Source organism: Zingiber officinale, chromosome 9B (assembly GCF_018446385.1).
Source record: "Zingiber officinale cultivar Zhangliang chromosome 9B, Zo_v1.1, whole genome shotgun sequence".
Lineage (NCBI taxonomy): Eukaryota > Viridiplantae > Streptophyta > Magnoliopsida > Zingiberales > Zingiberaceae > Zingiber > Zingiber officinale.
In genome coordinates, this window is record NC_056003.1 from 30,265,177 (window position 1) to 30,292,982 (window position 27,806).

The window sequence follows — 27,806 nt, forward strand, 5'->3', positions numbered from 1 at the left end:
TGGGGGGGGAAAATTTAACCTCCGAACCACGTAAAACCTTACACTTCTAGAGTAATCAAATTCCGAATTATATTCCTCATTTGCTGACATGACGGTCATATTCCATTACTTGAGAATTACTCATTACTTAAATCAAACAGAATTAAATAACATAACCTTAGATAGATAAACAAGGTTATCAATAATAACCTTCAACCAAACATATCCAGCATAGTTTGTAGAATCGTGATCTTACGCAAAATCGATTTAGGGTCAGGATACGATCGTAAAATCGTACGATCCTACTAAAAACCTTTGAAATTTTATGATACATGATTAATAATTAGAAAAAATATCTAAAAACTCATTTTACTTGCTTATTTTGCATATATAGGTAACTGTCGACACTTAACACCTCAAATTATATTATTATTTTTTGTATAAATTTAAATTAATTAGTAATTTAACTACAATTTTACACGGTATCATTTAATAATATTTATATTTTCATATTATAAAATAAAAAAATATAAAATTTCTATTAACATAATAATAATAATAATAATAATAATAATAATAATAATAATAATAATAATAATCATATTCAACCTCAAGAATGTTCTCTTAATTTACAAAATGATCCAATTTAAAAGTCAACAAAGCACCTAACGTAGTAAAAGTTATTAAATCCTTTTGATTCGAACATAAATGCTGAAAATAAACTTCTAAAAACTCATTGATTCCGAAAAATACTAGATAATAGACATAAAAAAAACTCATCATTTTTAGAAAACAAATGATAAAATATTATTAATTAAAAAACTAACTTAAAAATTAAAAACTAACTTAAAAATTAATAAATTAATTTAAAAATAATTAATTTAAATAATCTTAAAACTCTAATCCTATCTCTGCAAAAGATGAAAGAGTAATAAAAAAAATAAAAAACTTTCGAACCTCCGAAAGGTTTTAAATGATATTTTTTGAGTTTAAAACGAAAAGATCAAGGGTAAAACTTGAAATTAACTATAAATCTCTAAACAAGCTTCAGTTTAATATATTATTGGTCTCATGGTTCAATCCGAATCAAAAATTATAATCTCTCAAAGTTTTCACCAATCCTGCTCTGATTCTATTCTGATCCTATTACAATTCTACCGATCCTGTTGCAAAACTCGATTCTGTATGATCCAGAATCAATTTGTGCTTCTGGATCGTAGGATCGTACAATCCAAGATGACAATTTTACAAACTATGATACCCAGTGTATTCCTCCTCTACATAGATATAAATTACAATCATCATACCTGAGGTGCATCATACGGAGATAAATTTTACTTCATATCAAAAGGAAAGGAAAACAAAGAGCCGGGGAAAAAATGAATAATGAAGAACATATGATAGTTCAAATCAAGAGAAAGCCATCCTGCCGTAATATAAACATCTATCTTCTTTGTATCCCCTTGCAACTTAAGACAGGAAGTTTGGTAGCTTCAGTTTGTCCATCGACTTAATGAAATTGCCAACCATTGTTCTGCCTTCAGGTGTCATAATGCTTTCAGGGTGGAATTGAACTCCCTACAATTCAATAGAGTAGGACCAAATAAAAAGAATAGAAGTTTTTTTAACAAGAAAAAAAGAACAAAAAGTATAAAACAACCCAGAGAGGCAAATATTATTAAGATGGATACAAAAACATTTTGTATCACAAGCAATTATTTTAAGGAAAGCATGGGAAGGAATAATAAACCGAAAGAGAACATGTATATATTACACAGATCTTAAGAAGAGAGACATGGTTCAATCAGTATTTTTCAAATTTTGTTTTCTTCCTACTCCAATCGTCTGTCAAGAAAAGAAGCTTCAAATTGCTCCCTTCCTGCCTTTTCTTCTTCTACCAATTGACAAGAGAATCTGACTACTTTTCCTCTCCTTTTCGGCTACTTTAACAGGTCATGGATTGGCATTCTTATCAATCTACTTCTTCGACCAAATGGGAAGCATTAAATTCGAAGTATTGCCATATGTTGGTTGTATTTATACCCAATTGATTACTTCTGATTCAGTTAATGATCTTTTCTACAATTTGATGAAACACAGTGAGGAGTAAATTTCCAGATTAAATTGCTGAGTTAGTCAAGTAGAAATCATAGGAAGCCAAAAAGTCCAGTAAAAGACTATGGTAATGGATATTCTGAACTAAGGATTACGTTAAAACATACTGTGATGATAAAGAACTAAGTTTGGGTAACTGACAACAGCATAATTAAGATGAGAATAATTTCTCAAGAAATTATTAGAAGAAAAAAAAATTCTTAGTTTTACCTGGATATGTTTGAGCTTCTTGTGACGAGCAGCCATTATTAATCCATCCTCTGTCCAGGCAGTGATCTCAAGTGAATCACTAGGAAAACTTTCTTTCTCAATCACGAGGCTGTGGTATCGGCAGGCAGTGAAGGGGCTGCACACAAGTATAAAAACAGTATAAAACAAACAGAAAATTTCAACTTGCATATTCATCCAAGAGGAATAATGAGCAGCAAAATTACGCATAAATCACATCAAACTACAAAAGGAATATGTCCTGCAACATAAACATAACTCTAAGAACCATCGGAAATGTGAGATAGATGAAGCAAACAAAGTAACTTGGCCTTGATTTTCACCTTTGTAAAGATAATCACCACTATCCTATTCCCTGAATAAAAAAAATTATTAACCTGTCTGCAAATGAAATGACAGTAAAATTCAAGGCTCATTATATCTTGTAATGTTTCATCTATATGTTTTGTTATCTATATGACATTATAGGATCACTTTAATGTGTCATATCATTTTGTTCCATTCTAACATTTCTGATTTGTTAATTTATGATTTAACTTTTATAAATTAAAATACATTAGCTTATTTTCTATACAAAATAAATTTGGGCAATAATGATTACCTGATTAATTCATGGGTTGGTAGAAGGAAGCAGAAGTCAGTTCCAAGTAATTATCCCTACTTGCAGAATGGTAGGCATCAATAGCAAAAAATGAGCATCATTGATTCTTCATTTCATTTTCTAGATGTAGCCTACATGAAAGAAATATGTGGATGCATAGAGTATGTAGATCTTCTTTTAAGCGTTAATCTTTTGCGTACCACATAAGATAAGGCTTAGTTGGAGATCAAACCATTTGGTGCATGATTGCACCAACACTTAATATATTATAAATCCACTTTCTATACATAATCAAAAATTAAAAATGCACTATACATTCATGAATCATACAAGAACAATCAAAGACTCACTTGGGCAAACCATGAAATAAAGTATCATCTAGTGATTCATCATAGTAGACAAGAGAGCTCTTCCCATGCATGACTCCTGAAGGAGCACGGACTATTTTTCCTGCGAGTTAACAAGGGAATTATCACATAAGATTGGTTGCTACATTACATACATTTTTGTGGCTTTCAGGCACTAGATTTATTCAAACCTCCAAATGCCTCTCCAATGCATTGCAAACCCATACAAACTCCAAATAATGGTATTGAAGGACCCAACTCAAGTACAGTCTGCAAGGAAATCCCTGAATCTTGAGGTGTACCTGTACAAAAATAATAGTTGAATACCTCCAATTCAAGTCAATGGAAACATAGAGTTCTGGAAAATCACTCACCTGGGCCAGGAGATATCAGTATTCCTCTTGGGTTTATCCTAAAAAAAATAGGGCACATAATAGTATCACTGAAGTAAAGGAATTAAATCCCTAAATTTGTTTTTGATATTGAAAAAAATTGTAGAGAGGTAAACACAGATAAATGCCTTTTTATCTCATCCACAGTTATCTCATCATTCCGATATGTTTCAAAGTGCACACCAAGCTCCCCCAGGTACTTAAGCAGAGAAGAAGCACAATTAGAGAAGTTAAAATCACATACAATAATGCAAACTATGAAGTAACAGTTAGCTAACTTCAACTCTATTGTCACCAATCAATCAGGAAACCAACAAAGAGTATTTATGAGAATATTATACCAAATCGTTACAAATAATTTGGATCATGGCATTACTTGTATAAAAGCAACATATAGTCTCATAGGCAGATCCTTTCTTCTCCTTTTTACTTGCTTTGCTCCTTACCATAAGATGAATTATATTTAGGCTGTGTTTTCTACAAGAAGAAAAATGTTTATAGGGAGAGAATATGGAAATTGATCCCTGGGTTGTGTTTATTTGGAGGGAAGAAGACCAGGAGAGAAATCTTTCCTATCGTTTCCTTGTATGGAAACAAAGGAGAGACTTCATTTTCTAAAATTGATTTTTTAAAACCATAAATTACAAAAATAATAATAATAATAATAATAATCTCAGAGGGCTTCCACCCAAGTCAATGTGTTCCACTTGATTTGGGAGAAGCCATTATGGAAGATGGAGCAAGAGCTCCAGCCTCTTCCTTGTCTCTCCATTTCAGACCAAGTTAAAGAAGAGATGGTGCAACTGGGAATAAACTTTCCCCAATATGTTTCCTTCGTCGGGTGTTTTAACCCTAGGAAATGTGGTAAGGGTTGAAAGAAAGTATCTTTTTCTAGACCAAAAGAAATAACTCTAGATCATCTAAGTTGTCGCCAATCTATCATTGACAAAATTTCCTAATTATACTTATATTTTATTGTTATTGCAGTAGCTAAGTGCCAATTATTTGGAACCGACAAGAATATAGAAAGTAACATTATATTTCCAAGGTAACATGCAATGGTTTGCATCAAAGTATCAAGCAATAGAATCCTAAATAAAAGAAATTGTAAGTTTGCCGGGATAGTTTTGATGTGGTCAACCGAATTAAGTTAGGTCTTATTGTGTTTAATCCTCGTGTCTAAGTAGGCAGGAACTTAGGAACACAAAAAGTTGAGCGAAAGACGTAGCTAGCAAGAAGGATGACACGAGAAGCAAGTCGACTGGCTTGATACATGCAAGGGACAAAGTGCTGCGGAAGAGTACACTGGTGGACTAGAAGAATGCGTGCGACGCTTCCGAGGGACAAAAAGTCAGAGCGGAAGACTGCTTGAGGAGAAAGCCAAAGTTGGGTTCGGGTGAGCTCAACTATAATGGTTGGAGAATCACCGAAGTGTTTGATGCAACAGTCAGACAAGTCAACTCTGTGTTGACTTGTCCAGGCGCCTGGACTAAGTCTAGGCGCTCGGACTCCAGGCGCCCGAACCACCTTGGTATTGAATAGGCGCCCCTTTACCTGTTGCGACGAGGATAACTCTAGGAGTCCACGTCAGCAACACTCCAGGCGCCCAGATTGGTCCAAGCGTCTGGGCGAGGATAAAAAGTTATCACCGAACCGTTGAAGAGTCGTTGCGAAGTAGATAATGTACACCGCTGGGCGCCCAGACCCGCTACAGGTGCCCAAAGTTGCCACATACGTCAACGATCAAATCTTACCAGAGGGCTATAAAAGGAGAGTCTGTGCTCCTTTTCAAAACACAACACACTTTGTTATCTTCTAGTTTCAAATTTATGTACTCTCAACGTTGTAAGAGACTTCTCCGCCTTCAATAAAAGAGATCTTTCTATTGGAGCTTTCACTACCTTGGATTAGCAACCTCCCCAGTTGCAAACCAAGTAAACTCGGAGCCTCTTCTTTATTTAGTTTATGTTTTTATTTCTAACGTGTGTTCATTGCTAAATTGAAAAGCAATAGACATGCTTAATTTTATTGCAAGGCAATTCACCCCCTCTTACCGACCGCACCGAGACCTTCAATTAGTATTAGAGCAAGGGTGTTTTAGAAGGACTAACCGTCATCTAAAGCACAAATGGCCGGAGCGAGCATTCATCCATCAAAGTTCGAGGGGACTTCGCCAACTGGAAAAGAAAAATGGAGGGTTTTTTCAAAACGGACTTCAATATCTTATTAACTATAAAGTATGGTTTTGTAACACCTCGTGATCAAAATGGCAACGAAAAAGAAGAAAATCACTGGATCAAGAAGGAGAAAGCAGACTTCGTGGTCAACGGCAAAGCAGAGTTTCATCTACTTAGCGTTCTACCACCCTAAGAAGTCAATCAGATCGAAGCCTATGAGTTAGCTAAAGAACTCTGGGAGTAATTCCTGGAGTTGCACAAAAGAACCTCAGAGGCGAAGCTAGCGAAACAGGATCTGCTCTAGAATCAACGGACAAACATTCAGATGGAAAAGGGAGAAACGGTGGCTTAACTGCACGCGAAGATCAAGGAATTGCTCACCGAACTCAACAACCTCGAAAAAGCGGTAACGAATCAAGACTTGATAAGGTATGCATTGAATGCATTTGAGAACTGTCGCATAGACGTCGATCGTAGACGCCTACTACATCTCTAATGACTTTAAGGTAAGTAGTTTAGAAAATTTATTTTCTACCTTTGAATTACATGAATCTAGATGTGCAGGAATAAGAAAGGAGAAGAAGCCAAACAACAACATCACCCTAAACACAAGAAAGGTCGAATTGGATTCCGACACATCTCTCGACAAAGATGAAAAAGCATACGTGGTAAGAAAATTTTCCAAGTTCTTTAAAACTAACAAATTCAACAAGTCCCAGACCAAGAAGCTTCTACGGAACAAGAGAAGGGCACGATGCTACAACTATAATGAAGAGGAGCACATCAAGGTTAACTGCCCAAAGCTGAAAAGGAAGGAGAAAAATAAAGAACCAAGCAAATCGAAGCAAAAGAATCTGAAGGAAACGTTGGGCGAGTCATCATCAGAGTCCAAACTAGAGGAATATACCAAACTAGCATTAATGGCAAGTCACCAAGAGGAGAGCATCAATGAAGGGGAAGCTACATCTGAAGAAAGCAGCAGTAAAAAGGAAGAATCCAGCTTCAAATCAGATCCGGTAAGTAAAGTATGTCTTTTACCTCTTTATCAGTTATATTCTAGTATAACTTTAATGTCTAAATCATTATGTAAGCTTAAAACTAAGAATATCAAATTGAAAAAGAAAAATGTAAATTTGAAAATTATTTTAGCTAAAGCATGTCCATTAGAAGATTATGATAGAATTAAAAATGAAAATGCAAAATTAACTAAACAAATAGTAAAGTGAAAATCAAAAAAAGATTTTTCATGTTCAAGGTCATATACCCCATAAAATAATTTTAAAAATTTTAGAGGGTTAAATTGGTATTTTATATTTCACAAGGGCCAGATTAGAAAAGTGTCTCAAAAATATATTCCAAAAAATTATCTTGTTAATCCAGTAGGTAGAAACTTATATTAGATTCCTAACCATGCTTAGTATGATTAAGTTAATTTTCATGCATGCTTTAGATTTAATCTACTTTAATTTTTAACATTGCTTACAAAATTAATTTTTCATACACATCCCGTTCATAATTTGGATTGAAATTTTTTTTTCTGTGATCATGAGTTATGTTTTCTGCTAGAATAAAAATTTTCAGAATTTTCAACAATTATCTGATTTTTATGAAAATTTTAATCTAAATATGTAATTTAAAATTTAAATTTTTTAAGAGATTAATTTTAAAAACTTGATTTTTTGGGAAGTTAACGTTGTATTTTGGATAGTGAGAAAAATCAGCAAGATTTTTATATGATGATTTCTATTTTTTTTAAAAAATCTGAAAATAACTCTATCTGTTTAAAATATTTCCTACTGTTAAAATAAAAAGATTTTGCATATAAAAGTTTTTTATCATACTTATATTAATTATGTTTAACTTGGATAACAATTATCAAGATTTTTAGAAACATAAAAATAATTTTTTTAAATTATTTTTGTTAACACCGAGGATTAATTACTAAAAATTATAATTTTAATTTTTTAATTTCGATAAAAAACAATAATCCTGAAAACTCCATTTTAAACCTCAATAAAAATTTTCTATCAGTTTTCATTTTTTTTCCTTATTTTTTTATATCATCAAAGAGGGAGAAATAGGGGGTTAAATTTAGAGGAGGACTTTATTGCAATATTCATGTTATAAATTGTCAATTTATTTTACAAAATAAATTCTATGTTTGGTTTAACCCTAACTTTAACTCGGGTTGGTGCACATCAAAAAGGGGGAAATTGTAAGTACCCTGGATAGTTTTAATGTGGTCAACCGAGTTAAGTTAGGTCATGTTGTGTTAATCCTTATATCTAAGTGTGTAAGAACTTAGGAACACAAGAAGTCGAATGGAAGACGCAACTCGCGAGAAGGATGGCACGGGAAGCGAATTGATGGGCTCGGTGCATCCAAGGGACGAGGTGATGCGAAAGAGTACATCGGTAGATGAGAAAGATGCACGCGGTGCTTCTAAGGGACGAGAAGCCGGGGCGGAAGACTGCTTGAGGAGAAAGCCAGAGTTGGGTTCGAGTGAGCTCAATTCTGGATGGCCGGAGAATCACCTAAGCGTCCGGAGCCGTAGCCAAACAAGTCGACTCTGTGTTGACTTGTCTAGGCGCCTGGACCAAGTCTAGGCACCCGACCACCCTGGTACTGAACAGGTGCCCCTTTGCCTGTTACGACAAGGATAACTCTGGGAGTCCACGCCAACAACACTCCAGGTGCCCGGACCAGTCCAAGCGCCTTGGCGAGGATAAAAAGTTATCATCAAACCATTGAAGAGTAGTTCCGAAGCAGATAAAGTGCACTGTTGGGGCGCCCGGACCCACTCCAAGCATCGATCAAATTTAACAAGCGGGTTATAAAAGGAGAGCTTGTTCTCCTTGTCGAAACACAACACATTTGTAATCTTCTAGTTTCGAATTTCTGTACTCTCAATGTTATAAGAGGCTTCTCCGCCTTCAACAAAGGAGATCTTTCTATTGGAGCTTTTCACTAGAGCCTCTTCTTTATTTAGTTTATGTTTTTATTTCTAACTAAATAACATGTGTTCATTACTAAGTTGAAAAGCAATAGAAGTGCTTAATTTTATTACAAGCAATTTACCTCCCTCTTGACGGCTGCACCGGGACCTTCAGAAATTACATATACCCCTTAATAATAATTTTTGATAATTTCATATGTACAACTAGTAAGTAACGAAGGTATAAAAATAATAAAAATAAACTTTCCAATTTCATAGCACGCCGTTCTAACAACTAAGAACCAAATTCAAAAATTATAAAATCCAGAAACAGAATCTAGTATTTACGGCATACCAATAATCATAACTTTTGAAAGCAATGGAAAAAAGGTATGAGAACCGGAACTTATTCAACGGTGACTTCCCATCAAACTTAAACTACCTGGCAGAGATTATAGGTAAAGCTGTCATAGTTATCGATCACAACGATAGGCCTTTCGTCCATCGAACTCACTGCACCAGCAACGCCATTCCTGACAACCGTCTTGGCGAATCCTCTAAGGATCGTGGGCTGGAAGCTCTTCCCGAGGGTAAAACCCCCACGCTCGAGTCCTGAAGGGAGAAGGCGAGGTCAAGCAACCGCGCGGCGCGAACGGAAAACCAAGATCAACACCACTGACTCACCCAGAGACCGAGGAGAAGGGATGGAGACGACGGCGGAGACGGTAGGAAGCCAGCGAGGGTCGCCGCCGCGTGGGGTTCGGAGACCGGAGTAAGATTTGGAGGAGAGGAGAGAGGACGCCATGAGAAGGAAAAGGGCGAGAGAAGACGGGCGAGGGTAAAACAAAAAAAAACGAAGGGTTGCCAGGTGGGTTCAACTCAGGGGTGGGGTGGGGCCCATTTCGTTAATGATGATTGTTATTGTATTTTTTAAATTTAAATTAACAATGTGATATTAAATTGGAAAATGAATGGATTTTAATATAAGTGTTTACATTTTCCTTTTTAAAAAAATATATTTTAATGATTGATCCGGCAGTAAGGACGGGGGACCCCCTCTGAAAGGGAGTCAACGCCACGTAGAGGTTAAAAGTCAAAAGGGTCAGCATGAGGTCCGGCTGATCGGAGAAGGGTTGGGTCGATCGACCGAATGAGTCCGGGCGGAATCAAAGATAACCCGACGGGGAGTCGGGTTTCCGACGCTCATGGTGAACAGGGTCGCCGGGCCGAGCGGGTAGTCCGCTCGGCCAAGGCGTAAAGCATCAATGCTGTGAAGGAACACTCTCAGCCGAGCACCCGGTCGGACCGATACCTACGCCTGGTCGGATCGATGCCTGCCGAGCGGATGGACGCTCGGCTCGGAGAAAAAGAAGACAAGGACAAAGGGACATTGGAGAACATCTTCTGACAACAGGCATGTTCGACGACCAAGCCATACGTAGAATCCTACGACGGAGGGTTCTGCTGTCACATCAGAGAGGTGCTCGGACTGTAGCAGTATGGTGTCAGGCATGCTCCTCTGGTAAGCCCATACTAAGGTATGGTAAAGGACACGTGTACGCCTCGATAAGTGTGCATAAGTCTCCCCACAGCTCTATATAAGAGCCCTCAGTTTTCGCCGGAGGTACGAAATCTCTCATCTTTGGAGCCACTTCATCGTTTTCCTCTTGCCTGATTTCAGCGTTAGAGGGTCGTCGCCGGGAACCCCTTCCCGGCTCGACTTCCTTGCAGGTTCTCCGGAGATTCGTACAGCCAGTCGAAGACAGCGGAGAGCGCCACATCTCCAGCGTCCATCGACTCACCGTTCGGACAGGATCAATGATAAATTAAGTTAAATTAAACTAATTTTTTAGGTTTTATAATTAATGAGTTGGGCATGGTATTAAAGAGTTTTGATATATCAAATTTGTCCTTTAAACTTATAAAATATGAGCGAGAAAATTAATTTAAAATATAAGAGAAGTAAGATATTAGAAATTTTAGAATATAATATATATAGTGTATAAGTAGAAAATACTAGTCTAAATTTAATAAAGTTGATAGTTTATTTAAATTTAAAAATTATTATAGAGAAATTGATATGGATATTTTTATTTAATTATGGATTAAGGTATTTTATTTTATATTTTGTTAGGTAAGGTTTGGAACTTTCTCCATGTGATTTTGCATTCTTTACTTAGAGCTCATAAAGAAATTATGTGTCGTTTAGATAATATTTATGTTCTAGGTTAAGAAGGAAAAAAACAAAGACGCGGAGTTAGAGTGGATATGAAATTGACTGGTAATATAATTATTGGAAATGAAATTTAGAAGTGACATGTGTCGATGAATTATTTAGTACTTTAAGTCATGTAAGAATAAGATGTTTACGGTGTTTTGCATAGAGGTCACTTTCACGGCCTTCAAGACATATCTAATGTCATAATTAACATTAAAACTATAGTAATTGTGATGTGATTATTATTTATTTAATTAATTTATATTATGAACTAAAAGTGCCAAATTGGATTGTTTAGTTATATGATATGTGAGCAGTAGGCGGCCACGTGGTCCACTGTTAAACGTGAGTGTGTGGTATTTTCAAGTGCCTAAGTGCCCAAGTCTGAGTTAGAAGTGTTCTCAACTCAGTTAAAATTTAAAATCGATTTTTTCTAATAATTTTATTTGACTTACTCAAAATTCAATTCAATTTAAAATTTAGGATTTAAAAATTTGATTTGGTTCAAAAATTTAGTTTATTTAATTTAACCGAATAAAAAATTTTAAAATTGAACCCAAACTAAATTAACTGATTTTAAAGAAAATTTTTTTGAATTTCCGAATAAATCAAATCGAATTTTTAAATTCAATCAATTCGATCAATTTATTCACTTTAATCGAACTTTTGCGCATCTCTTAATAACATAGCATCTGGAGCACTTTAGCTTCTTAATGTGTTTGGGGCCCTATAACAACCTGAATATTGCAATAGCCCGAGCACTTTAGTTTCCTAAGCATTTGTTCCTGATCTGTCGTTTGTCTGACATCCCAACCTCTCAACCTCCCATTGGTTCGATCACCTCCTGACCTACCAATTAGGTGTTTACTCGTGCACCCAAAGTGTCAATCAACTAAACACTCACGAGTCTAACTGAGTTGTGATCCCAAGCTTGAATATAGATAGGGGTTCTCTGTCCCAAGATAATTTGATGTAGTGATTACCATGACAACCATTGCAAAGAGGTGCACATTTTAGTGAGATGTGTCCCTTGAGCTTCTCTTCGTATATAAGGGAGGTAATGTTGTTGGAGCTTCTCTCCAAGGGTGGTTAATTATAAATTAAGTTAATTAAATTAAACTATTTTTTAGGTTTTAGAATTAATGAGTTGGGCATGCAACAACGGGCATGTGACAATTTATATATTTTATCATTAAAAAAAAAATTAAAAAAATGATAATCTCAATTAGTCTTGTTGACTATTCTTAGGGTGACCAGTTCGGTCCCATAAAAATTTTTCATCGGTCACAGGGTTAATCAGGAAGCGTACGCGATGGTCAGCCTATTAGCCCAGCATCCTTTGATTGTGCCCCCTATTTAGAGAAAAATTCTTACAAACATACTATAAATAAGGATCAAATCGTGGATATTTAGATGATAACTTAGATATTCTATCGCTATAACCCCGAGTATGTATTGTTTAGATAATATATATGTTCTAGGCTGCGGGATAGAAAATATAAGTGTCGATGATATCATGAAATTGACTTGTAATAAAATTATTAGAAGCGATATGTGTTTGATGAATTATTTAGGACCTTACGTCATGTAAGAATAAGATGTTCATGGTGTTTTGCATAGAGGTCACTTTCACGGCCTTGAACACATATCTTGTAATGGCTTAATTCACATTAAAATTATAGTTAAGGCAAATAATGGGTTGTTTAGTTAAGGCACAGATCCGTTGTTTTAAAATACATGAATCAGGGGATAGATCATTTGTAATTATAATTGAATCATAATCATGATCCAATCGTAATTAATTATGATCTCTTTCTAAATTCACTATTCCCTCCAAGTTATAATTTAGATCAAAAAAGATGATCAAAGGTCACTGACCGTGGGCAAGTGGTCAGATAATCTAGCGTCAAGAGGAGGGTGGTCTTCAAGTGGCCTCTGACCTTCTGTCCAGACTCAAATTATAACTTAGAGGGGACGATGAACCCAAGGAGGAATCACAACTAATTGTAACAGGATTATAGTCATGATCCAATCGTAATTGTAAATGGTACATCTGTTGATTTATTTTTTTTAGACCAAGAGATCACTCGTTTAGTTATATGATATGTGAACCGTATGCGCCCACATGGTTCACTTCTAAACGTGAGTGGGTGGTGCTTCTAAGTGCCTAAGTGCCCCGAGTTCGAGTTGGAGGCATTCTCGAGTGTCCAAATGCTCGAGTCCAAGTGGATTGCAAGCACCGAACAATGAGTATAACGTAGCATCTTGAGCACTATATCTTCTCAAGCATTGTAGCGGTTCAGAGCACTACAACAACTTGAATACTGCAATAGCCTTAGCACTTTAATTTCCTAAGCATTTGTTCCTGATATGTCGTTGGTCCGACATCCTGACCTCTCAACCTTCCATTGGTTCAGCCACCTCCTGACCTACCACAATTAGTGTCAATCAACCAAGCACTCTCGAGTCTAACAGAGGTGTGATCCCAAGCTTGAATATATATAGGGGTTCTCTGTCCGAAGATAGTTTAACGTAGTGGTTACCATGACAACCATTGCAAAGAGGTGCACATTTTAGTGAGATGCGTCCCTTGAGCTTCTCTTTGTATATAAGGGAGGTAATGTTGTTGGAGACTCTTTAGTTTCTCATCTATTGGTACTCAATTGTTTTTATCATTTCTTCTCTTTATTAATTAGGACTCTAGTAATTATGACTTAGGCGTTGTAGGGTGCTCGTCGGATATATAACTCCCGACAAGCTCTTTAACACATATTATGCTTTACAAAGTTTGATATGTCGTGAGATGAAAGTTTTGACATCATCGCTCCGCAGTGTGAGATGGATTTCTATTGACGCGTTATCACTATACGGTGCAGAGTAGATTTCTACTACATCAATATCTTGTTATTTTATTAAGAATCTATCTCTTTACTAACTAATTTTAATGAAGGCCAACATAAAATTATGTTAATCTCTTTTTTTCTTTTCACACCAAAAATTTATTAGTAATTTCTATAAATACATCAATCAGGGACCTAAAGTTTAAGACACATCTATGGTGTATTATTGAGATTTTTTCTCATTAATCAATCAGTGATTGACTTAGCTGCGGCGTATTATTGGTAATTTTTCTCATTAGTCAATTAGAGATTTAAAATTAGAGACTCAGCTACGACATATTATTAATAAGTTTTCTTATTAATCAATTAGAAATTTAGAGTTTTTTTTAATCTCATATCTTAGAATTGACAATATTACAAGCAGAGAAATTTCTATAAATATCTTGGGTCGGTAATATTAAAAATATATATATTTTCAACTTTTGGTTAAGATAAATATAATATTAAATTATTTTTTTATAAAGATATTAGAGCCTTGTCCCACTAAAAAAATAAAAATAATGATAATACTAAAAAAAATTAAAACTATATTCTATATGTCAATTTTTCTTCCCTCGTTACCCCAATGGTATAAGGGTCTAGCACACTCAAGTGCTTAGTATATTTTTAAAAATTTAGATCATACTTTATTAATCCTAATTGCAAGCCAAGCCACCCATGTCTTATGGTATGACTAGGTTTGGCCATATAAACACAACTTATTTCTTCGAAAATCATGTCGGTCATAATCCAAACTAAACTCGTGTCCTAGCCCAATTTACACCTCATGCATAGATTAATATGGATGGCTTCTCAAAACTTTCTACTAATTATTTATTTATCAACATATAATTAAACTAATGACCTTGTCGTCTTCCCACCTAAACCATGTATTAGTGATCCTCATCACTAAACACAATTAACATCCATATTTATTAATTCAATTATGGAAAATTTAACTTTACGCCACAAGATCCCAACATCATCCATATGAACTCTTAACTTTTATTAAACAATCACAAAGTCAATTTAAAAAATTCAGAGTATATAAAAATAAATAAATAAATAAATTTATAATGATTACAATAATTGTAAATGGAAATAAAGTCATTTAAAAAAATAAAAAGGAAAAGTGATGACGTGGCCTTATCTCTATATAAAGCTCTGGTTGCGCATTCCTAAAAGAACAAAGAAACAACTTCGATCACAATTGTAGGCACAACTTGTGCCACGATGTTAATAGCTTATCTCGACCACCAGCGGCAGGACCAGCTGCAGTGGCTCGTCTCGGCCGGCGGAAGCAGCTCCGACGAGGCGATCCTTTGCGCGCTCGGCGTCGAGGAATCTGGGGACGTCGCCCTCTCGGCCCGCGACTTCGGTGGGGTGGTTTCGCTGTGGCCGGCGAGGTTCCTACGGCCGTCGACCGCCGACGACGTCGCGCGCGCGCTCCACCTCGCGGCGCGCTCAGCGGGGCTCACCGTCGCCGCACGCGGAAACGGCCACTGCGTCGGCGGGCAGGCCATGGCGGCCGGGGGGATCGTCCTCGACATGCGCACTCTCGGCCCGCCGATGTCCTTGGCCCCCGGAGGCGCCGCCGTTGATGTCCCCGGCGGCGCGCTGTGGTCGGAGGTGCTGGAGTGGACAGTGCGCAACCACAGGATGGCGCCGCCGTCATGGACGGACTACCTCGGCCTCACCGTCGGCGGGACGCTGTCCAACGGCGGCGTCAGCGGGCAGTGCTTCCGGTACGGGCCGCAGGTCAACAACGTGGTGGAGATGGATGTGGTGACCACCGATGGCGATCGCCGCCTATGCTCCGCCTCCATCAACTCCGACCTCTTCTTCGCCGTCCTCGGCGGCCTCGGCCAGTTCGGCGTCATCACCCGCGCTCGTCTCGCCCTCCTCCCCGCCCCCAAAATGGTGAAACGCCCCTTTACTCTTTGCCTTTTTTCCGGTGAACCAACAATTTTGAAAACTTTAGGGTGGAAACTGAAACAATTTCTCCATATTACATTATTATGCATGGTAATTTTCAGTACGCTCCCAAGCATTACTAATTTTCGAATAAAGCCTCCCAAACTCCTTATATTTTTCTATCAAAATATTTTCTCTTTAAGTGGTTTAATACTATTTTAAAAGGAAAAAATAAACATTTAATCTTTATTTCACTATTTTAGCAGTAAAATATAAATATTAAAAATATTTCAACGTTATTGAAAGTTAGAAGTTACGTTGGAAAAGTTATAAATTGTGAAAGGCAATTAGTGAAACAAAAGGAATATCTATAAAACACAAAGGGTAGAATAATAGTAAATCTAAACTGTAAGGATTTTCCTACAAAAATGATAAAGTACGGAGTCAACGAAAAAATTCCCTGAAAAGCAATCAGATGTGAAAATCTATAAGGCTAGAATGAAATATTTAAAAATAGCAGAACTGGAATGAATATTTACATAACCGTTTATAACTTGATATGGACTGTGAAAACTTCTTTTCTGATCCAATAAGTTTCTGAAATTTGCTATTCGAGGACGCAGGTGAGGTGGAGGAGGGTGGTGTACGCAGATTTTGAGACTTTCGCCAGCGACGCCGAGTGGCTGGTGACCCAACCCGACGCGTCAGCCTTCAACTACGTGGAGGGCTTTGCGTTCCTGAACGACGCGTCGGACCCGGCGAGTGGGTGGAACTCGGTGCCCATTCTGCCCGGCTCGGCCTTCGACCCCGCCGACTTCCTGACCGCCGACGCCGCCTCGGTCCTCTACTGCCTCGAACTCGCCCTCTACTACGACGACCGCGCCGCCGACCGCGTCGACGAGGTGCGCAATAACTAATCAAACCCCTGAAATTTCCACCTTTCACAGTGGCAATTTTGTAAGAAACTATCAGGCGAGTTTCAAAACGCCCCTTACAGTTTAATCATTTTTAAAAATATTCCTAAGGTTACATTTACCTTTTTATTATTTTAGTAAAAGACATTTTATCTTATATTGTATTAATCTAGTTAAAATAATAATATTTTAGAGAAAAAAAATAAAATGAGTACTTTTTGATATTTTTTTAAACTTAGAATACCTTTTTATTGTGAAAAAAATATGAGCATTCTTTTGATTTTTGCTAATAAAATTTTAAAATAATTAAATAGTAGATAATTTTTAAAACATCCTTCTACATTTAATTTTTTAATATTAAAATTGCCATTAAAATTTTTTGGGCATCGGCAGCGAGAGGAGGAGCTGCTGCGGCGGTTGCGGTACGTGAGGGCGGCGGAGTTCTCGGCGGACGTGGGCTACGTGGCGTTCCTGTCGCGGGTGGCGCCGGTGGAAGCGGAGGCGCGCGCCCGCGGGACGTGGGCGACGCCGCACCCCTGGCTCAACCTGTTCATTTCCGCCGGCGATATCGTCGATTTCGACCGGAATGTGTTCAAGCGCGTCCTCCTCGGAGGCATTGTCGGGCCGATGCTCGTCTACCCCTTGCGCCGGAGCAGGTGAGTCTTCTCTGTTCTGATATTGTTTGAGCGGCAAAGGAGAGACATTTAGTTATTTAAAATGGCGGCGGCGGCGGGACTGATCAGGTGGGACGAGAGGATGTCGGTGGCGCTGCCGGATAGCGAGGTGTTTTACCTGGTGGCGCTGCTTCGGTTCATCGCGCCGGGAGCAGGGGAGGCGGCGGCGGCGACAGCAGCGGCGGAGCAGAACAAGGAGATCCTGCGCCACTGCCGGACCAAGGGATACGACTTCAAAGTGTACATCCCTCGATACGATAGCGAGGGCGACTGGGCGGCGCACTTCGGCCGAGATTGGGGCCGATTCGTGGAGAGAAAGCAGCGGTACGACCCGATGGCCATCCTCGCCCCAGGGCAGAACATATTCTCCCGGACCCGCCCGCTCGCCCTCGCCGCTACCCAACCACCTGGAATCATTTCCGCACGGCCGGCGATCGTCGACGATAGTAACGATCGATCGATCGAGCTGCCCAAAACTCTCCGGCCGCCGACAAAAATGTAACCAAAATTGTATTTTTATCCCAATTATTTCAAATAATTACCGTTTTGCCCCTCCTCGACCTGAAGCCTGATAAATGACAATTTTCGAGCCTCATTTTTTTAAAAAATACTACTTTTCACGATGCCCCCTATTATTTCATCATCATCATTTTACTCCTCATTCTTTTTAAACTTTAACTGGCTGCCCTCCTCAATCATGGAGCCTTCCGACAATGATTTACAACGAGGGATGGATTAGATTGCGATAAGTTGACGTGGCAACGGGCGATTGGTGGATGTCACTTTCTTAAATTTTTATCAAGTTACTATTTTTGTGCCGTGCACATAATTGATGTGGTGATGGATGTTACATTAATTGGGGGTGTCCGCCAACAGTGGGCGATAAGTCACGACGAATTGAGTTATCTTGGATCATCAGGTGAAAATAATATTATTTTATCATAAAAGAAAAATAAAAGTAGTGGAGTTTGTTCATTTAGATAGTAAAGATGCCTTTTATGCTAGTTTTGTTCGATATTTTAAGATGAAATTTTAGTGAAGCTTTTCTGTAATTGTTTTTTCTATTGACATTTTAGGATTATGGTTCTATCTATATAAGTTAATTTATCTAAAAATTTTCACTTAAATTTTGAATAGAATAATTAAAAAATCTTTATATCAATTATCATATTTAGTCCCTAAATTTTACATTTATGAATAACACTTCTCTAAATTTAAGAAATAAATTTTATTCAGAAAAAAATAAAAAAATTAATATATGGTGTAGTGAAAAATAGATATTCAAATTTATTTTAAATTATGTATTTTGGACAAGAAAATTAGTATGAATGTTCTAGTTTATCCCACAATAATATATATTGCTTAAGTTCCCATCACATGTTACGACAAAAGACAAGTATTTGTAATTTAATTTGCATCTAAACTGGAGATTCAACAAGTAAAGACAAAGTGAGAGAAAGGGAGAGGAGAAGATGGAACAAGTGCAAGAAAAGAAAAAAAAAAAGGAAATATAATGTCGAAAAGCATCATCAACCTTCGTGCTCTACTTTTTTCGGGTTCTAAACATACTTTAATCCTCCTTTTCGGTATGTCACAATCGAGCTCCCTTAGAGCAGTAATTATAATTATATTTGAGGTATTGGGATGATTGTAGACTTTGATTATATGACCCCTCATTATAGAATTCTAAAATTAGTTCTTGAGATTATAGAGGTACCTTAATTACCAAATTATGATTGCACATCCAAGAGCAACTATGATGGTTTGGATATAGTGCTGAGCAAATTGAATTAATCGAAACCTAATAAAAAAGTGGATTTGCCAGATGAGGAGCTAACGAACGGATTAGGGATTTTACTGGATTTAAGCTTCGATTGGATTTAAAATTTCAATTTATTTGGTTAAACTAAATAAAGAATTTTAAAATCAAACTAAATTATTTAAAATAATTATTTAAAAATAAATAAATTATGAAATAATTGAATTAAAATTTTAAATTTGGTTGATTTGATTAATTTATTTAATTTAATCAATTTTTTACTGAGAATTTTTTATTCCATGGCAAGCAAGAGTTTCTAAGGCAGTCTTTTATTTTAACCTCATCATTTTTTATTTATAATTTATAATATTATGTGTGCCCTAATATACTATCTGTGTGATTTTTTTTGAAGGTAGAATGGAAAGGAAAATAAAGTATGCGGGGCAAAATGACATTTTCAATGAAGTTTTCTAGAGTATAGTTGAAAAAACAAAAAATGGTATAAATATAAATATTAGGAAGTGCCTTTGAAGCTCTTCTTTTTATCACATCAACTTTAAAAAATCTATATAGTTTTTTTATTATTGCTATCGATGTATCTGAGATTAATTCTCAGTATACATGAAATACTTTTTTAGTTGTCTCAACTCATCTTTGTATGTACTGTCGTTGGTAAACAAAATTTTTCATATTTTATCACTCTTCTAGAAAATGGAGAATCATCCTAGAAGGTTATTGAGGTGACGATAATACTTTTTGTTGTCAACTTTATACCAAGGAAAAAAAATGATATGGATTTAACCGAAATGAGAGAGTTGGTGCATTATTGCTGGTCTTCTCAATCCATGGGCTACGTGAGAGGATCGAGTGGACTACTAGAAAAACTATGTTTAACGTTTGATTGTTTTTTGAAACTACGACTTATTTTTCTACTTATTCGGGTTCGTTTTTTCTCCGTAAGTCTTCATATGTCACGGGGCGAATGGATTTTATATTAACATAAGTTAGAGTCAGAGCGACTTCTCTGGCATGTCCCCTACTAATTATGTCAGTAATCGGTCGAAGAAAAGAAAGAGAGAAATCAGTAAAGGAAGGAGTTGCGCCTCTACTAGTTAGAAAAAGAAGATCATCGTACATAGAAATTATCGTCCGAGGTGTTTATATATAGCCGTCAGAAAAGGAATCTTCATATCACCTCTCTTCGCGTCTTTTCACTTTTTTAATTTCCGCTTAAGTCAGTGAAGACGCAATTATGATGATTCGTTATCGTGTGCTCAATCTGTGACTATCATGTAAGATAAAGGTGATTTTGAGGAGACCATCTCTGACAATTAATATTCATCCACTATTCATTAATTGTCATATATTCTGAAGAAGGAATCAAAGAAACCGTGTCTGACATTCCTCCATTCAATTATTACCATGTATTGACAATTAAAGACCTGATAATGAAATTCTTGCTTAACCACATTGCTCTGTGGACCCCTACGTTATTGCCTTGTGAGTTTTTTAGCCTGACAAATCTTATAATATTGATCAGCGATTCTTCATAAGGTTACTTGCAGAGCACAAAATTATTGCTCAAGGCATCCCTTAAGGTTGCTCTGCAGAACACAAAGTTATTGCTCATTAATCATTTGTAATATTGCTTGATAATCATTTGTAGGATTGTTTGGTAGAACGCAGAGTTATTGCTTGGTATATCTCTTATGAGGTTGCTCTATGAAACATAGAGTTATTGCTAGGTGCATCCCTTATGAGGTTGCTCTGCTAACTCTAAGTAATATTGCCCTATAAACTTCAAGGATATTGCATGGCTATGCTCATAAGATTGTTCTACTAACTCTATGTAATATGTTGGAAATGTGAATAGAATAAAGAGGTGGAGATGAAGAGACTCTATTGTGCATAAGTTTAGTTCTACATTAGAAATCTCTTGGCTTTATTATTGATTTAAATTATAACACAGATGTTGTAAATATATGCACGGGGAGAGACTCTCTCAGGCATGAGTGCGCAGGGGTGGGTGCAAATCCAGGGCTCAAATTGTACTGAACCAAAGTTGACTTGTGTGCGAGCACGATCGACGCATGTCGAATGCCGGACCGGTCGAGGCAAAATTTATCCAAAAGATGAACCAACATATTACCACTTGAATCTCTTTTTGCTACATGCTCAAGAATGTAACGGAAGCATTAATATGAAATTAATGGTGATTACGTAACGTCTCGACATTAATAGCGGCATTAAACTCATTAATGGTGATTTCATAACGTCTTAGTATTAATGGCGATATTAAACTCATTAATAATGATTTCATAACGTCTTAACATTAATTAAGACATTAAACTCATTAATGACGACATTAAACCCATCATTAAATGATCATAATTTGATTATTTATTATAGGTAATGTGGGAGCTCCTATTATAGGAGTCCTATATAAGAAGACTGAATCTTGAGCTAAGAATAGAACGAAAGATAAGCGAAAGATAAAGCGAGAGGAAGAGCAGGGAGCGAACCTCTGTCCACCCGTGTTCTTCCACAAAACTCTCTCAGTCGTACATCCGCTCGGCTGAACTACTCATGATAGCACTTAAGTGCATTCTCAGTTCGCCACGAACAACCAGTGCTTTATTGTATTCATGGTTTTACCATTATAACATGGGAAACAGACGATCCGAGAGAACCTCGAAGCACAATCGGAGGTGGGTCGAATCTGTTTCAAGGAAACTGCGTTGAGCGTAGACCTCAACATCTTACTCAGTGAATTCTCTTTCCGACTCGGCGATCAACTCCCGATTCTGCTACGCACCGCATCAACTCCGTGACTCAGACCACCGAAAGCTTGGCAGAACCAACCCCGTTGGCAGCCTGAGATTATCAGCTCAAGTCATCTCGACAAATAAGTTAGAATTGATCTTGTGTAATTTCAATTCAGTTAATTTCCCAATATCTCCGACAACAGATTACCCAACAATCTTGAAACAGATTCGATTCTATTGAGATGACCACAGAACAAAGTGTTAAGGTGCAATAGACTTAACACATGAAGGCCCTCTCTGCCACGATTGAAACTGTGTCAATCAATCACGGGGAAAAGCCAGAGAAGTTCAATGAACTGAACTTCAAGAGGTGGCAGCAGAAGATGTTCTTCTACTTGACCATGCTCAATCTAGCTTAGTTTTTGACCAAGGACCCTCCCAAGCGTGCTGAGGATGCTGATGCATAGACCATCAGTGCAAAGGAGGTATAGACTCATTCTGAGTTAGTTTATTGAAACTACATCCTCAACTGTCTTGCCGACTCGTTGTACGCTTTATATATCATGAAGAGAACAGCTAAGGAGTTGTGGGAGTCCCTGGATAAGAAATTCAAAACGGGGGATACAGGGGCCAAGAAGTTCATCGTGGGTCGATTCCTGGATTAAAAGATGGTTGACTCCAAGACGTGATTAGCCAAGTCCAGGAGCTTTAGGTGATCTTGCACGAGATCCACTCAGAAGAGATAGTTCTGAGTGAGACCTTCTAGGTGATTGCTATCATTGAGAAGTTGCCTCCAGGTTGGAAGGACTTCAAAAACTATCTGAAGCACAAGCGGAAGGAGATGAATGTGGAGGAACTCATTGTTAGACTTTGTATCGAAGAAGACAACAAGAATTCAGAGAGAAAGATGTTCTCTCGAACTACTGTGAAAGCCAACGTGTCGAGCACGGTCAAAGATCGAAACAAAAGAACCCCAAGTCTTCCAAGATGGGACCCAGAGAAGGCATCATCAAGAAGAAGTTCTCTGAGAACTGCTTTAACTGTGACAGAGTGGGTCACAAATCTTCGGAGTGCAGGAAATCGAAAAAGAAGTAGGAGGCCAACTTAAATGAGGGACCAGAAATGGACGACTTCTACACTGTGATCTCTAAGTTGAACTTGGTGGGTTTAAATATGTGGCAATGGTGGATTGATACTGGAGCCACCAGACATGTTGTTGGTTGATACTCGGAATATCGTACCGGTTCCCTTGTACAAAAATTTTGTACAAGTCTTGAACCATTCCTAACAACCTATTGTGTTCTTTAGAAATTAAATTAGGAATCGCAAGCGGAACTCAACATTATTGATTCCAAATTTAACTTATCTGTTCTTAGAGGTTTAGACTTGGATCGCAAACGATGCTTAACATTATTAATCCAAGTCCACCCATGTTACAAAGTTGATTAAATATTTATTTCTAAAATTGACTTCCATGTTAAACATGGCGAGGTATTAGGTCTTCTTGGTTATGTGATCATTCACCACTTCCTTGACAAAGCCTTTTAAAGAAATTCAATATTCAATCTCCTTATAGTAACCTTAGGTTTAACCAATAAGAACAATCAAATCACAAGATCGAAAAAGAAAAGAAAAGAACACAAATTCGAATCACAAATTTGAAACCTAGAATCACTAGCCTCTTGTGTTTGGAATTTATACAAAGAAAACTAGTATGATGCGGAAAACAATTACTAGTTATACATTTCTTTGTAAACAACAACCTCTTGATCTTCTATCGTATTCCTCTTCTTATCTCGGACGTTGTGTGAGCAACGATCTACCGAGATGAGAATCCACCAAGCCTCCTCCTTCTTTCTTCCAAGTTTCGCCCAAGCAACCTTCTCCAAGAGATAGCAAGTCTCGGCCACCAACCAAGCTCCAAGGAAAACTAGGAAACAAAGCCTTCTTTCTCTCCTTCTTCACTAAGCAAATCCGGCCACCAAAACAAGCTCCAAGAGGATGATAGGTTCGTCCACTAGAAAAAGAGAGGAAGAAATGATAGGGTCGGCCACCACCAAGGAAGAAAAGAGAGAGAAATAAAAGATATGTTGTGTGAGGTGAGACACCTCTACCCCCTCTTTTTTATTCCTTGGTCTTGGCATATAAGGAAATTTAATTATAATTAAAATTTCTTATTCTCTTTGTCACTGGTTAATAAGGAAAATTTAATTAAAAATTCCTTTTAACTCTTTACATGGCCGACCACCTCATGTGCTCCAAATAAGGCAAGTTTTAAACACAAAATTAAAACTTCCTTATTTGTTTCCGAAAATTTTTAAAATAAAAATTTCTCTAATAATTTTTCCTTTCATGGTTGGTTATAAAAGGAAATTTTATAAATTAAAAATTTTCTATTAAAACATGTGGATGATTTCTAAAAAGGAAAGTTTTCTTTAAAATTATAATCTTCCTCTCAATCCACAAATAAGGAAAGATATCAAATCTTTTCTTAATCTTTTATAGAAACTATAATAGGAAAGATTTAATTTTAAAACTCTCTCTTTAAATCATGAGGATGGTTACAAAAAAAGGAAAGTTTTATCAAAAATTAAAATCTTCCTTTTAACTATAAATAAGGAAAGATATCAAACCTTTCACTTAATCTTTTATAGAAAGCTATAAAAGGAAAGATTTAAATTTTTAACTCTTTTTTAAAACCATGGTATCTACATAAGAAAAGATTTTAAAAATAAGATTCTTTTATTTTATATGGCCGGCCACACCAAGCTTGGACTCCAAGCTATGGCCAACCACCTTTACTTGGCTCAACCTTTGGCTTGGCCGACCCAAGCTTGGACTCCAAGCTTGCTTGGTCGGCCACCTAAGGTTGGGTAGGAAGGTGGGTATATGTGAGTATATCACTTTATAAATAAGAGGCTACGATAGGGACCGAGAGGAGGAATTTGTTTTGGTCTCCCGATGAAATTAAGCTTCCCGTGTTCGCCTCGAACACCCAACTTTATTTCATCAATAATAATTCATACCACTAAAAAATTATTATTTAACTACCGCACCAATCCCAAATTACATTTTGAGATTCTTTTTATCATGAGTGTGTTAATCTCCCTGTGTTTAAGATACAGAATGCCCACTAATTAAATGAGTTACTAACAACTCACTTAATTAGTATCTAGCTCCAAGAGTAGTACCACTCAACCTTATCGTCAAGTCAGACTAAGTCCACCTGCAGGGTTTACATGACAATCCTTATGAGCTCCTCTTAGGGACATCGTCAACCTTGATTACTAGGACACAGTTTCCTTCTATAATTAACAACACACACTATAAATAATATTATTTCCCAACTTATTGGACCTATTGATTTATCGAACTAAATCGCACCATTTGATAAGTCAAAGAAATAAATACTAGATATATGTGCTTGTTATTATATCAGGATTAAGAGCACATATTTTCATAATAACAAAGGTCTTGTTCTTTTATTCAGCCAGTATAAAAAGAACTTACCTTAAATGGTCCAACTCAATACACTCTGAGTGTACTAGTGTAATTTTATAGTTAAGATAAACTAATACCAAATTACACTACGACTATTCTAATGGTTTGTTCCTTTCCAGCTTAGTCATAAGCTACTGTTTATAATTTATAAGGAATTGATAACATGATCTTCTGTGTGTGACACCACACACCATGTTATCTATAATATAAATTAATTGAACAACTACACTTAGCATATAAATGTAGATATTTGACCAATGTGATTCTTTATTTCAAAAATAAATGTTTACAAAAAGCTAGACTTTTAGTATACACTCTAACACATGTGTACTACAACAAGGAGCTGCTCCACAACTTCGAAGAAGCCAATGGAGACAAGTTGTTCATGGGGAACTTAGCAACCTTAAACATTATGGGCCAAGGAAAAGTGGTGCTGAAGATGACCTCGGGTAAGGACCCCGCTTTGAACAATGTGTTGTATGTTCCGGAGATTCAGAAGAATCTAGTGTCTGGATCACTGCTAAGCCAGCATGACTTTCGTATTATTTTTGAGTCAGACAGAGTTGTGTTGTCTAAGAATGGAATGTTTGTAGGAAGAGGCTATGTATCTGATGAGTTATTTAAGCTCAATGTAGTGACATGGTAAATAAATAAGAATGAAAGTTCTTCCACTTATATGCTTGAGTGTTCATGTTTGTGGCATGGTAGACTAGAACATGTTAACTACGTATGTTGCGTAGATTAATAAACATGCAAAGCATACCTACATTCTACCTTGATCCAAACCACAAGTGTGAGATTTGTGTTGAAGCGAAAATGACAAGGTCATCCTTTCAACATATTGAAAGAAATAACGAACCACTCGGGTTAATTCACACTAACGTGTGCTACCTTAAAGGTACACCACTACGTGATGAAAATAAATACTTCATCACTTTTATAGAGGATAACACAAAATATTGTTATGTGTATCTTCTCAAAAGTAAGGATGAAGATATAGAGAAATTTACTCTCTATAAAAATAGGGTTGAAAACCAGCTTAATAGAAAGATTAAGGTGGTTCAAAGTGACCAAGGCGGTGAATATGTATCACACTTTACTCAGTTGTGTGCTGAACATGGGATCTGACATGAAATTACAACTCCTTATACTCCTCAGCAAAATGGAGTTGCTGAGCGAAAGAATCGAACTCTAAAGGAGATAATCAATGCTCTTCTATTGAGCTCTGGACTGCTAGAGTTCATGTGAGGGAAGCTGTGTTAACAACTAATTACTTTTTAAATAAGGTGTCCCGAAAGAAAATAGATAAGATCTCTTATGAGTTATGGAATGGAAGACAACTGTCCTACAAATATTTACGAATATGGGGGCATCTTGCCAAAGTTTTGGTGCCTGGTTTGAAAATGATTAAGATAGGACCAAAAACTGTTGATTACATATTCATTGAGAATGCACATAACAACACTGCGTATCATTTTTGTGTGTATGAGTCACACATACCGGAGATACATAAGAACTCAATAATTGAATAGAGAAATGTCTTATTTTTCGAGCATGTCCTCAAAATGAGCATATGAAACACAAGGTGAAGATGATAATGGGGAACCAGTGGAGTTGAGCTTAGACAAAGCAAAAGAGCTCGGGTAGAAAAATCCTATGGATAAGATTTTATCACTTTCGTGTTGGAAAGTGAGTCCCGAAGTTACTCAGAAGTTGTAGGCTCTTCTGATGGACCTCACTAGCAAGATGCAATTGCATCTGAGATAGTCTTTATTTTGCAAAATCACACTTGGGAACTTGTGGATCTTCCTCCTGGAAGTAGACCACTAGATTGTAAGTGGATCTTCAAGAAGAAAATGAAGTCAGATGACACAATTGATAAGTATAAGGCCAGACTGGTAATCAAAGGATACTAACCAATGAGAAGACCTCAATTACTTTGATACGTATTCTCTAGTATTAAGAATAACTTCCATTAGAGCATTGTTGACTATTGTCGCGCTATGGAATCTCGAAATACATCAGATGGATGTAAAGACTGCCTTTCTAAACGGGTATTTAGAAGAGGAAATATACATGGAGCAACCTGAGGGGTTTTTGTGCCAGGATAGGAAACACAAGGTTTGTAGATTGGTGAAGTTATTATATGACTTGAAACAAACACCAAAGAAGTGACATGAAAAATTTTATAATGCCATGAAGGAATGTGGATTCAAGATTAATTAATGTGATAAATATGTCTATATAAAAATCACATAGAATGACTATGTCATCTTGTGCCTATATGTAGATGATATACTTATTATTAGGAGTAATGATAAGATAATCAAATCCACTAAAGATATGTTGAACTCAAGATTTAACATAAAAGACATGAGTCTAGTTGATGTGATTCTAGGAATCAAAAT

The 27,806-nt window shown here is 36.8% G+C and overlaps 2 protein-coding genes across 2 annotated transcripts; one reads left to right on the plus strand and one right to left on the minus strand.

Moving 5' to 3' along the window:
- Positions 1-1,014: 1,014 nt before the first annotated feature.
- On the minus strand, positions 1,015-9,619 carry LOC122023397 (anthranilate synthase beta subunit 2, chloroplastic-like). Its single transcript, XM_042581486.1, has 8 exons — positions 9,459-9,619; positions 9,217-9,386; positions 3,791-3,861; positions 3,645-3,682; positions 3,462-3,572; positions 3,274-3,373; positions 2,305-2,440; positions 1,015-1,557 (listed from the first exon to the last, which is right to left on the minus strand). Exons 1-8 carry the CDS (start codon positions 9,577-9,579, stop codon positions 1,450-1,452), a joined length of 855 nt encoding a protein of 284 aa, XP_042437420.1. The 5' UTR covers positions 9,580-9,619; the 3' UTR covers positions 1,015-1,449.
- Positions 9,620-15,067: 5,448 nt separating this feature from the next.
- Positions 15,068-17,928, plus strand: LOC122023396 (cytokinin dehydrogenase 11-like). The gene is made up of 4 exons (XM_042581485.1): positions 15,068-15,791; positions 16,409-16,687; positions 17,093-17,355; positions 17,443-17,928. The coding sequence occupies exons 1-4, from the start codon at positions 15,105-15,107 to the stop codon at positions 17,873-17,875; spliced, it is 1,662 nt and encodes a 553-aa protein (XP_042437419.1). The 5' UTR covers positions 15,068-15,104; the 3' UTR covers positions 17,876-17,928.
- The last annotated feature ends 9,878 nt before the right edge of the window (positions 17,929-27,806 follow it).

Bases quoted from the DNA above. Each gene is read 5' to 3' on its own strand.
- LOC122023397 (XM_042581486.1), bottom strand. From the start codon at position 9,579: ATGGCGTCCTCTCTCCTCTCCTCCAAATCTTACTCCGGTCTCCGAACC. The intron at 3,862-9,216 runs GTAGTTTAAGTT...TCTCTGCTTAAG, and splicing joins TTACCTATAATCTCTGCCAG to TACCTGGGGGAGCTTGGTGT. The intron at 2,441-3,273 runs GTGAGTCTTTGA...ACTTGTGTGCAG, and splicing joins TTATTTCATGGTTTGCCCAA to CCCCTTCACTGCCTGCCGAT.
- LOC122023396 (XM_042581485.1), top strand. From the start codon at position 15,105: ATGTTAATAGCTTATCTCGACCACCAGCGGCAGGACCAGCTGCAGTGG. The intron at 15,792-16,408 runs GTGAAACGCCCC...TCGAGGACGCAG, and splicing joins TCCTCCCCGCCCCCAAAATG to GTGAGGTGGAGGAGGGTGGT. The intron at 16,688-17,092 runs GTGCGCAATAAC...GGGCATCGGCAG, and splicing joins CCGCCGACCGCGTCGACGAG to CGAGAGGAGGAGCTGCTGCG.